Below are 11,784 nucleotides of genomic sequence, written 5' to 3'. Positions count from 1 at the left end.
TACTCTTTATACACCTGTGTGGCCAAGTTCGCCTCCAGGATAGTTTCACTTGCTGACGACACCACTGTAGTGGGTCAGATCTCAAACAATGATGAGACACAGTACAAGAAGGAGATAGAGAATCTAGTGAACTGGTGCGTTGACAATAATCTCTCCCTCAGTGTCAACAAAATGAAGGAGATGGTCATTGACTTCAGGAAGTGTACTGGAACGCATGCCCCTGTCAACATCAATGGGGACGAAGTAAGAATGGTCGAGAGCTTCAAGTTTTTAGGTGTCCAGATCACCAACAACCTGTCCTGGTCCCTCCATGCAGATGCTATAGTTAAGAAAGTCTCTACTATCTCAAGAGACTAAAGAAATTGGCATGTCCATTAAAACTCTCTCCAACTTCTACAGATGCACCATAGAAAGCATTCTTCCTGTTGTATCATAGCTTGGTATGGCTCCTGTTTTGCCCAAGACCACAATAAACTGCACAGGGTTGTGAACAAAGTCCAGTCCATCATCCAAACCAGCCTCCCATCCATGGACTCTGTCCACAGTTCCCGCCGCCTTGGAAAAGCAGCCAGCATAAGCAAGGACCCCACGCATCCCAAGACATTCTCTCTTCCACCTTCTTCCTTCAAGAAAAAGCTACAAAAGTCTGAGGTCACATACCAACCAACTCAAGAACATCTTCTTCCCTGCTGCCATCAGACTTTTGAAATGGACCTACCTTGCATTAAGTTTATCTTTCTCTACACCTTAGCTATGACTGTAACACTACATTCTGCACCCTCTCCTTTTCTTCTCTATGAACGGTATGCTTTGTCTGTATAGCGTGCAAGAAACAATACTTTTCACGTATACTAATACATGTGACAATAAGAAATCAAATCAAATCAACCATGCTTGTTGGGAGTGCATTAAATTCACAGAAGACGGGCACAGAGAGAAATGGGAGCTGCTGCATATTCCCAGCATTATGTGTTTTAAATTCAGATTCCCAGCATTACGTTTAATTTCAGATTTCCAGCATTTTGTTAAAAAGCCATTATTTGTAAAAAAGAATCATTCTTGAGGGATGAGGGGCGGTGAGGGGGAAATGGAGGGGAGGGGAGAGTTGGGGTGGAGGGGAGGGGGAATGGAAGGAAAGTGGGGGAGTGAACAGAAGGGGACGGGGGAATGGAGTGGAGGGGGAGTAGAGGGGAGGGGGAGGGGGGAATAGAGGGGAGGGGGAGGGGGGGAATAGAGGGGAGGGGAGGGGGGAATAGAGGGGAGGGAGGAGGGGGAAGGGGGAATAGAGGGGAGGGGGAATAGAGGGGAGGGAGAGCAGGAGGGGGAGTAGAGGAGAGGGGTAAGGGGGAAATGAAGGGGAGGGAGAAATGGAAGGGAGGGATGGATACAGTGGAGGGGGAGGTGGAGGGGGGAATGGAAGGGGAGGGGGAAGGGAGAGTGGATGGGGTGGGGGAGTGGAGGGGGAGGGGAAAGGAGAAAGGGGAGTAGAGTGGGGGAGGGGGAGGGGAGAAGAGGAATAAAGGGGGAGCTTCAGTGAGCAGCAGCAATACGGACGGGGCGCCGGCAGGTGGCGCTGCTCCAGTCACGTGGCCGGATTGGCGCAGTCAGGCGGGAGCGGGGCGACTATTTCCGGGGTCCTGCTGAAGCGGGCGAAGGGAGAGAAGATGTCTGGTCGGGAAGGTGAGGAGGGGCGGTGCTGTGGGCGCGGGAACAGAGATGGAGATAGCGACAGCGACGCACTCCCAAAAGAGTAGTCCCTACCCTCTCCCGGGATGTCTGCCCCGGGACAGAGACTCTGACATGGAGCCCTGTCTCCCTCTCCTGGAGCTGGCCTCCCTCCCCATGTCTCTGTCTTTACACGTTGCCCCTTCTACACCCGCCTAACCCCCCCCCCCCCCCCCCCACAGAAGGGCTGTGTTGCCAGGGGTTATTTTGTTTAGGGGTGGGAGAGTTCTGAGCAAAGACATAATGAGGATGAGCTGGCCACTGTTGAGATACTTGATACAATCCTGCTCCTCGGAGTGTTGAGGAGCAGTCCTGGTTATGGCTTCAGTTTGCTGGCCTGAGGAACTGAGTCGTACCGCTCAGGAGATTGTAAGAAGTAAGGCCATCAGAATCGGGCCCTTTGAGCCTGCTCTGCTATTTAATAAGATTGTGGCTGATCTAACGCTCAGCCCATTTTCTTGCCCTTTTCTCTAACCCCCTTTTTTCTTCCCCCCCCCCCCCCCCCCCCCCCACCAGTGACTTAAAAACAGCCTTAAATGGTCAAGGACTTGGCCTTCAGGTGGGGGAGGTGGATTTGAGACCAGGGAGAGATCAGTCATAATCTGAATGGTGGGGAGTCTCAAAAGGGCTGAATTTGCCTTACTTCTGCCCCCTTGTTCTTATGTTCACAGCTTCCTTAGGTAAAGAATTCCCAAGGTTTACCACCCTTTGAGAGAAGATATTCTTTCAAATCCATTTTAAATGAGCGTCTCTTTATTCTGTGACTATCCCCTCTAGTCTTACAGTCCCATGAGCAGAAACATCCAGTATTCATCTTGTATAACCTCTTAAGAATCTTATGTTTCAATCATCACCTCATTCTTCTAAGCTGCAAGTGGTAAAGGCATAGCCTCATGACAGTCCCTTTGTACTTGGGATCCTGGTTGTAAATCTCCTGCACTGCTTCCAGTGATGTATCTTTCATTAAATGAGGGCACTGATGTTGCACAACATTCTAAATGTACCTTTTGTAGTTGCAGCAACATCTGTTTTGAGGCAGCATGATGGCTCAGTGATTAGCAGTGCTGCATCACAGCACCAGGGACTTGGGTTCAATTTCAGCCTTGGGTGACTGTGTGGAGTTTGCATTTTCTCCCTGTGTCTGTGGATTTCTGGATGCTCTGGTCCCCCACCCCAAAGATGTTCAAGTTATGTGGAGTGGCCATGGTAAATTGTCTCTTTGTCCCAAGGTGTTTGAGTATGGGGATTAGTGGGTTAAATGTATGGAGTTAGAGGATAGGGTGAGAGGTGGGGCTGGGTAAGATGCTCTGTTGGAGAGTTGATGCAGACTTGATGGGCTGAATGGCTCCTTCTCTACTGCAGGGATTCTATTTGATTCTTTACTCTTGTACTCCTTGAAATAAAGTTGGCATTCCATTTGCCTTCCCTATTACCTTCTGCGTCTGTATGCTTTCTGGGTTTCATGAACAAGGATCTTTTGTGCAGTTTTTTTCTGTATGTAATAATCTGCCTTCTCATTCATTCTTCCCAAATGAACAATCATTTTCCTGCATTGCATTTCATTTGCCAATTTTCTGCCCACTCACTTGACCTGTCAATATCATCCTGTTATATTCTCCTCATGACCTGCCTTTGCTCCCATCTTTGCATCATCTGCAAATCTGGCCACAGTACACTCTGTTCATTCTTCCAGATCATTAACATTTATTGTGAAAAGCTGTGGTCCCAGAATTGATCCCTGTGTCACTCTACTAGTTACTGCTCTCCAACCTGCTCTCCAACTGCTGCTTGCTGCTTCCTGTTAGTCAATCTTCTAACCGTACCAGAATAGTACCTCCAACACCACAAGCTCCTATTTTGCATTGTAGCCTTTTGTGTGGCACATCAAGAACATAAGAAATAGGAGCAAGCGTAGGCCAACTAGCCCTTCGAGCCTGCCCCGCCATTCAATAAGATCATGGCTGATCTGTCGTGGCTCAGTTCCACATTCCCGCCCTCTCCCCATAACCCTTAATCCCCTCTCTTATCAAAAACCCATCAACCCGCGTCTTAAAAATATTTAGCGAGGTAGCCTCCACCACTTCAACGGGCAGAGAATTCCAGAGATTCACCACCCTTTGAGTGAAGAAGTTCCTCCTCAAATCTGTTCTAAACCACCCCCCCTTTATCTTGAGGCTGTGCCCCCTAGTCCTACTATCCTTTCTGAGCAGTCCAGATATACAGCATCAGCTGGTTCCTCTCTGGCTGTTGCTCCTCAAAAAAAACTCTAGTCCGTTTCTCAGACATGATTTCCCCATCGTAAAACTAAAGTGACTCTACTTGCTCAGTTTATGACTTTCCAAATGTACTGCTATTTGCTGCTTAATTGATTCTGATATTAAAAAATTCTTCTGTCTCTGTCTTAAGTGGGCGGGCTGTCCATTATTTTTAGACTGTGCACCCTGTTCTGATTCTACTGGGGAGTGGGAGGGGGTGATTGTCAGTATCTACCCTGTTGAGCCCTGTCCAAAACTTGTTTCAAAAGACCTCCCCTCGTTCTTATCGTCTCCAAAGAGTATAGGCCCAACCAGCACAAGCTTTTCTCATAGGATAGCCCTGTCTCTCCAGGAATCATCTAGTTAACTTTCTCTGAACTGCTTCCAATGCAAGTATATCTCTCGTGAACATAGAAGATAGAACATAGAGACCAAAACTATACATAGTGCTTCAGATGCATTCACTAATGCCTTGTGCAACTGTAACAGCACATGCTGACCGTCCCCTTGTAATAAAAACCGACGTTCTATTTGCTTTCCTACTTGTCATACCTACATGCTAATGAACGAGGACACCCCAATCCTTTTATACTGCAACATTCTACAGTTTCCTCCATTTAACTATTGTTTTTCTTTGCTTCCTGCCAAAGTGGACAAGCTCACATGTTCCCATATTACTCCATTCATTTTTTTCTCCACTGACATAAGCTATCTGTATCCTCTTCATATCTTGCTTTTCTACCTATCTTAAAATTGGCTACCATACAGTATGTAGCTTAATCCAGGTTATTAATAGTAAGTAGTTGAGGCTCCAGTTAGTTCACCAGTCTGAAAATGACATTTGTCCTGGCTCTATTTCCTGTTATTTAGCCAATCCTCTATTCATGCTAATCTATCACCCCAGCGCCATGAGCTCTTACCTTGTTGAATGCCTTTTAGAAATACAAATACGTGGGAATTATTAACTTTCAGTCCATTAACAACTTTGTGACTTGTCCATTTGCCAATTCAATAAGGAGCCCTACCTCCCTGAGTTGATGCTGCATTACAAACTAACAGAAAATCCAAATTAACATCCACTTGATTCTGAATTGTCTGGGTTGCTTATCTGCATGTGGTGTTCCCACGTGTCTGCTGCCCTTCTAGCTGGTAAAGGCTGTGAATTTGGAAGGTACCGTCTTTGTAAACCGCCAGGCAAGTGCAGAGTATTCTATCACACGCCTGAATGTTCCCTGTGAATGCTGGACAGGTTTTGGGCAGTTAGGAGGTGAATTATTCAGAGAAATCCTCACCTCTGATCTGCTTTTGTAGCCATGGTGTTTATAAAAACAAATTAGAAGCAGGAGTAGTCTGGTCCCTCAAGCCTACTCTGCCATTCATTGTTGTCATGCTGTTCCTCTATCTCCATGCCACGCTCCTGCTCTTTCCCCATATCCCTTGACTCTTTTTAGTGTTTAGAAATCTGTCCATTCTTTCTTCAAAACATTGTGTCTTATCTACCATAGCTTTCTGTGGTAGAGAATTCCACAGGTTCGCCACCCTCTGAGTGAAGAAATTTCTCCTTGTCTCAATACTAAATGGCTACCCTGTATCCTGGGACACTGACTTTTTTTTTGAACCCCCCAAGGGAAACATCATCCCTGCATCCAGTCTGTCTAGCCTTGTCAGAATTTTATACATTTCCATGAGATCCCTTGTCCTTCCAAACTCCAGAGAATGCATCACAAGCTGACCCAATTTCTTAAAATACAATCCTGCCATCACAGGGATCAGTCTGGTTCCTGCACACAATGGTCCACTTCAGTTTCTGGTCAGCGGTAACTCGAGTTTTAATAGTGGGGAAGTCAGTAATGGTAAAGCCACTGAATGTCATGTGAGGTGCTTTGATTCTATCTTGCTGAAGATGATCATTGCCTGGCATTTGTATAGCATTGAATGTTACTGGTTATTGTCAGCCCAAGCTTAGATATTGCCCAGGTCTTGCTGCATTTGAACATGGGCTGCTTCAGTACCTGAGGAATGGTATTAATATCTGCAAATATTCCCACTTCTGACCTTATGGACAGAAGGTTATTGATGCAGCAGTTGAAAATGGTTGGGCCTAGGACACTACCCTGAGGGACTCCTGCAGTGATGTCCTGGAGCTGAGATGATTGACCTCCAACCACCAGAACCATCTTCCATTGTGCCAAGCATGACTCTAACCAGCAGAGGATTTTCCCCCGATTCCCATTGATGACAGCTTTCTTGGGGCTTCTTGATGCTGCACTTCTAGATCCGAAACATTAACTTTGCTTCTCTTTCCACAGATGCTGCTAGACCTGCTGAGTTTATCCAACATTTTCTGTTTTTATTTTGGTCAAATGCTACCTTGATATTAAGGGCAGTTACTTGCACTGCACTGGAATGCCACTGTTTTGTCCCTGCTTGAAACAAGGCTCTATTGGGATCCAAAACTGAGTAATCCCAATGTCCAAATACCCCAGCAATTCTGATACGTTAGCTATGTTTTTTCTGTCTGACTTGGGTTTTGTGTTCTGTTACTTCTATGTACGTGGTGCAGTAAGTTTGCGTGATAGCATCAAAATTGCCTTCTGGCACTTCCTGTAGTCATGTAATTCCTGTGTTATATTTTGTTTTCCTTGGGCGTATAGGAGGCAAGAAGAAACCATTGAAACAACCTAAAAAAGCGAACAAGGAAGTGGATGAGGTCTGTCTATGTTTCTACATCATAATGCCTGGTCTCTGGGTCTAAATTTGCAAGAAATTTAAAGTACCATTGTAATTTTTAATGATTCTCACAGCCTTACTGTGCACTGCACAGTCTGTTTCCATGATGTGGGTATGCCGGTGTTGGACTGGCGTAAACACAGTAAAAAGTCTGACAACACCAGGTTTTAGTCCAACTGATTTATTTGATAATAGACTCACAAGCTTTCGAGGTTTCCCTCTTCGTCAGGTGAATGGAGAGTTCTGGCCTCAGACAGAGCATATAAAGCACAGACAGTTTAGAGATTACTGATTAGAATGCGAATCCTTACACCTAACCTGCTGTTCAAGACCTGAAGTGGCTGACGATGTGAGTGGAAGGAGCACTGATCACAGGTTAAAGAGATGTGTATTGTCTCCAGACAGAACAGTAAGTGAGGTTTTGCAAACCCAGGCAAGTCACGGGGGTTACAGATAGTGCGACATGAACCCAAGATCCCTGAACGTGCTAATAAATTGCATAAAGGTAAGATGTCAGAATGTGTTATGGATGAATAAAGGTCAGTGCTTAGGGAAAGCAGAACTTAAGAACCAGTGATAGATGGCCTGTTTGGGGGACGGGGGTAGGGAGTTTTGTATTTGGGCAAAGTGTTTTTTGAGACTGTAACCCTTCTCAATGTTGGATCCAGAAGGCTGTAACATGCCTAATTGGAAGATGAGATGCTTTTCCTCCAGTTTGCATTGGGCTTCATTGGAGCATTGCCAAGGACAGACATGTGGACATAAGAGCAAGGTGCTGAGTTGAAATAGCAAGTAACAGGAAGGTTGAGGTCAAGGCTTCTTCATGTGCAATAGGCTGTTGTCAAACGGGACATTTGGCAGGGAATTTTAATAAAGATTGCTGAGACAGTGTAGAGCAAGATCAAGGATTTCGAGAAGAAGCTGAGGATTGTACTGGAAGAGCAGGAGACATTGTGTAGGTCACCTGAGGCTGAGTGGAGAGAGTATGTGGTTAGTGTTATGGGAAAGTTAGTTAATAGGGAATAGGTTACCAGCAAGGTGACCATTTTAAAGCCTGGAGCTGAAGGCATTAATAATCACTTGCACAAATAACTAGCTGCCAATTTGGTTGAAATCCATTGTTTTGTCAGCATGTCCTGTGTTTGCTAAAGAAATGCGTAATTTGAGTGACTACCTCTATCCTTGCAGGATGATCTTGCTTTCAAACAGAAAAAGAAGGAAGAGCAGAAAAAACTTGACGAGTTGAAAGCAAAAGCTGCAGGCAGAGGGCCACTCAGTGAGTAATGTGATTGCAATGAGTTTGTGAAAACTTCCATAAATGAAAGCAGATATCTAGTAACATCTTTAGCCTCAACAACAGCTTGAAGGGCCAAATGGCCTCCTCCTATCTTCTGTGTAACACATGACTCTGAGGGCTAGGCAATGACCATCTAGTGTCTGAACACTGCCATGTGTAAAGAATTGGAGTCTTTTGGACAGAGATGCGTTTAATTCATAGAGTTGTCTTTCTGCCAGCAGCACAGGATTTAGCCATAAATATTTCATTCTACTTTGTGGTAGTTAAAATCTTTTAAAGCAGTAGGCTTGTTCTTCAGCCCCTCCCTCCCCTGTTCTTGTTAGCATTTATCTTCCATTTTCCCCCCTCTCAATTGGGAGCCTTTCCCTGTGTAGAATATCTAAATTGCTGCTGGACTTTCATCTGACCATTCCCTAAGAGGGTTTGTAAGTTTCTAGTTGCAAGCTACCAGCTGATAATGCATTTCCTAGGCTTAGTTGAGACCAGTCATTTATCTCGTAAATTATTTTTTTCTGTTGGAGTGCATGGCAGAACCAGCATTTATTACCCAGCTTTCATCACCCTTGAGAAGATAGTGGTGAGCTGGCATCTTGAACTGCTACAGTTCATCTGGCGTAGGTATATCAACTGTTAGGGAGAAAGCTCCAGAGTTTTGACCCAGTGATAATGAGGAACAGCCAAGGCAGGTGGCTGAGTTCCTCATGCATCTGCTGTCTTTGGTTTTCTAAGTGGTAGAGGTCACAGGCATGGAAGATACTGTGAAGGAGCCTTGACAAGTGGCATCTTGTGCCACTGTGCCCTTGTAATGGGAGGATTTAATGTTTAAAATGGTGTATGAGAACATAAGGAGTAGGCCATCTAGCCCTTCGAGCCTGCCCTGCCATTCAATAAGATCATGGCTGATCTAAAGTGGATCAGTTCCACTCTCCTGCCTGCTCTCCGTAACCCTTAATTCCCTTATCTTATGAGGTGCTGATCAAGCAGAATGCTTTGTCCTGGGTGGTGCCAAGCTGCTTGTTGGTGCTGCACTCATCCAAGCAAGTTTGAGACAATTCCAACACTCCCCTGACTTGTGCCCTGTAGATGGTGAACAAGCTTTGGGGAGATAGGGTGAGTTACTTCAGGCAGAATTCATAACCTCTGACCTACTCTTGCAACCACAGTACTTGTATAGTTTGTCCAGTTAAGTTTCTGATCAGTGATATCCCCCACACCCACCAGTGCTGGTAATACTGTTGAATGTCAGGGAGAAGTGGTAAATTTCTCTTGCTGGAGGTGGTCATTGCCTGTGTAGTGTGAATGTTACTCCAAGTGTTGCAAGTGCCCATTGCCTTGTATCTTGTGCCTTCAGCCATTTCTTGATAGCAAATGGAATCAATTGAATTGGCTGCCAACTAGCGTCTGTGACCCTGGGAACCTTGGGAGGAGGTGGAGGCAGCAGATCATGCACTAGGCACCTCCAACTGAAGGTGGATGCAGATACTTCAGCTCACCCTTTGTGCTGATGTGCTGGGTCACTGGGAGTGGTGCTGCCCTTGATGCTATCTCTCCTGTTGTTTTAATTATTGACCACCATTCATAATGCGTGTGGCAAGGCTGTGGAGCTTGGATATGACCTGTTTGTGGAATCACCTGGCTGTATCTTCTATGTATTTGTTGTCGCTTCAGGTTGGCATTTCATTTCTAAATTTACCTTGTGCTATTTTGTAAAGCTCTCCTGCACTCATTGAACCAGGGTTGGACCTGTGGTGTGACAGTAATGGTAGAGTGAGGACTATCCTGGGCCATGAAATTACAGACTGTTGTTGAATATGTTTCTGTTGCTGATAATGCCTTGTGGATATGCAGTTTTGAGCTTCTAGATCAGTTTTGAATCTATCCCATTTAGCATGCTGATGTGCCACACAACATGATGGAGGGGGTGTCATCAGTCTGAAATGGAACTTGGTCTCCACAAAAACTGTGAAGTGATTACTACTCCCTATACTGTCATGGGCAGTTGCACTTCTGATGGTTAGATTTGTGAGGGTGAGGTCAAGCAGGGTGCCTCTTGGTTCTCGTACCACTTTCTGTAGGCCTGGTTTAGCAGATATGTCCCTCAGGACTCAGTTAGTAGTGTGTTATTGAGGCATATCTGGGCATTAGACTCCTTCCTCTAGGGCATGTTCTGTGCTGTTACTACCTTTGGTGCTTCCACGTGAAAGAGCACTCGTTCAGGGAGGAGTAGTGGGATCAACAGGTGGTTTGCTTACAAGTGTTTTACCTGATGCCATGAGCTTTCACTGTGTCCAGAGTCGGTTTTAAATCTGCCAATCTTTCCCAACTCCATACCTCTGCAACCTCTGGCGGGGCAGGACATAACCAACAATGGTTTTGGAGGCCTCTGAGGCAAAGGCTCAGGTTGATTGGTCTGTGGGATAGCTGTCCCAATTTTGGCATCGATATTAAGTGAGAAAGACTCTGCAAGGTTGACTCAGTATTATTCTTTTGTTCTTTCCTGTGGCTAGTGGTATGAGTGGTACATCCCATTTTATTTTTTAGATTTTCCTATAGTGGTTTTGACATAGTTGAGTAGTTTACGAGGCCATTTCAGCAAGCTAAGAGTCAGCCACAGCTGTTGGCCAGGAATCATAGTCCAGACCTTTTGGGGAAGAGTGGAGAAATGTTGGAAGGATTAGTAAGGTGATCATTAGCCTATTGAGCTATCAGGTATGCTCCTTCTGTAACCAACCAGTCCTGCAGTGGGGCTTTTCTCAGGGAGGGGCACTACCTGCTGGGCCACAGACCTTGCCTAGTAGTGGTGAGTGCTTTTCTTCATACCTGGAGAGTGGTGTTTGCAATATTACAGTTGACCTCAGTTGGATGTGTGGGAAAGATTGGGCTCACTTATAATGCCCCAGTGGTCAAACAGTTTCTAGCATTGGAATCTGTGCTCAACATGTGAAGAATGGTGAGTTATTAGTGGACAATTAATTGCTTTGGAAGAGTACTCCAGCAAGGAGTAAGTGCATGCAGAGAAGCACAAACAAAGGAAATGTTCATAAAGGAGGATGAATTGCACCAATTCTTGAGTTTATACAGATGATGTTCTTTCTCTGCAGGTACTGGAGGCATCAAAAAGTCAGGCAAGAAGTAACATGCACGGGAATGTTCAAAATTAACTATGTCGACACGTCACATTTGTCTATCTTCAGAGGGCAAAGGACTACATTTGCAACCTGCTTTTGTTATTTTCTGTTTAAGCTTTCTACCTTTTCCCTGTAAATTGTATATTTGTTTAAAACACCAATAAAGTTTTTTTTTCCTGTTTTTAAGTGTCAGTCGAGTTTCAATAAAATGTAATTTTGATTGTTTTTAGTTGCACTGTTTAAGAAACAAAATGGTCAGCAATACAGATACAAATTTGCACTCAAGTCTGGGTTATTTTGAGCTGTTAAACATTAGGGAACAATGTGATTAATTCAAGGTAACTGTAGCATATGTGAAAGCTTTTTGGCAGTGTTATACTTTAGTGATATCATCAGTCTCTTTGTCAAATGTTTCTTTACCTCTCGATTTGTGCAGCTGTTTGGAATTACATCCAGTCCAGTTTATAGGGTTACACAAATCATTGTTTCTTTCATGCCATTTGGAAAGGAATTGATGGTGCTTAATGTGTCAATGCCTGTTATCCATTTCAGGAGGGACCAGCAGGTGACTTCAATAAAAGTAAAGAGTGGGACAAAAAATAGGAATACTGAAATGCTCAAGTCAAATTATGCTTTTGTTAATTCGGAT

At 44.8% G+C, this 11,784-nt stretch overlaps 1 protein-coding gene across 1 annotated transcript; it reads left to right on the top strand.

Annotated features, from left to right (window-relative positions):
• Positions 1–1,575: 1,575 nt before the first annotated feature.
• On the top strand, positions 1,576–11,316 carry tma7 (translation machinery associated 7 homolog). Its single transcript, XM_080181634.1, has 4 exons — positions 1,576–1,680; positions 6,635–6,690; positions 7,899–7,986; positions 11,109–11,316. Exons 1-4 carry the CDS (start codon positions 1,665–1,667, stop codon positions 11,141–11,143), a joined length of 195 nt encoding a protein of 64 aa, XP_080037760.1. The 5' UTR covers positions 1,576–1,664; the 3' UTR covers positions 11,144–11,316.
• The last annotated feature ends 468 nt before the right edge of the window (positions 11,317–11,784 follow it).

The sequence above is a fragment of the Carcharhinus amblyrhynchos genome, chromosome 3, assembly GCF_965287045.1.
Source record: "Carcharhinus amblyrhynchos chromosome 3, sCarAmb.v2.hapA, whole genome shotgun sequence".
Classification (NCBI taxonomy): domain Eukaryota; kingdom Metazoa; phylum Chordata; class Chondrichthyes; order Carcharhiniformes; family Carcharhinidae; genus Carcharhinus; species Carcharhinus amblyrhynchos.
This window is presented reverse-complemented; position numbering and strand designations above follow the sequence as displayed.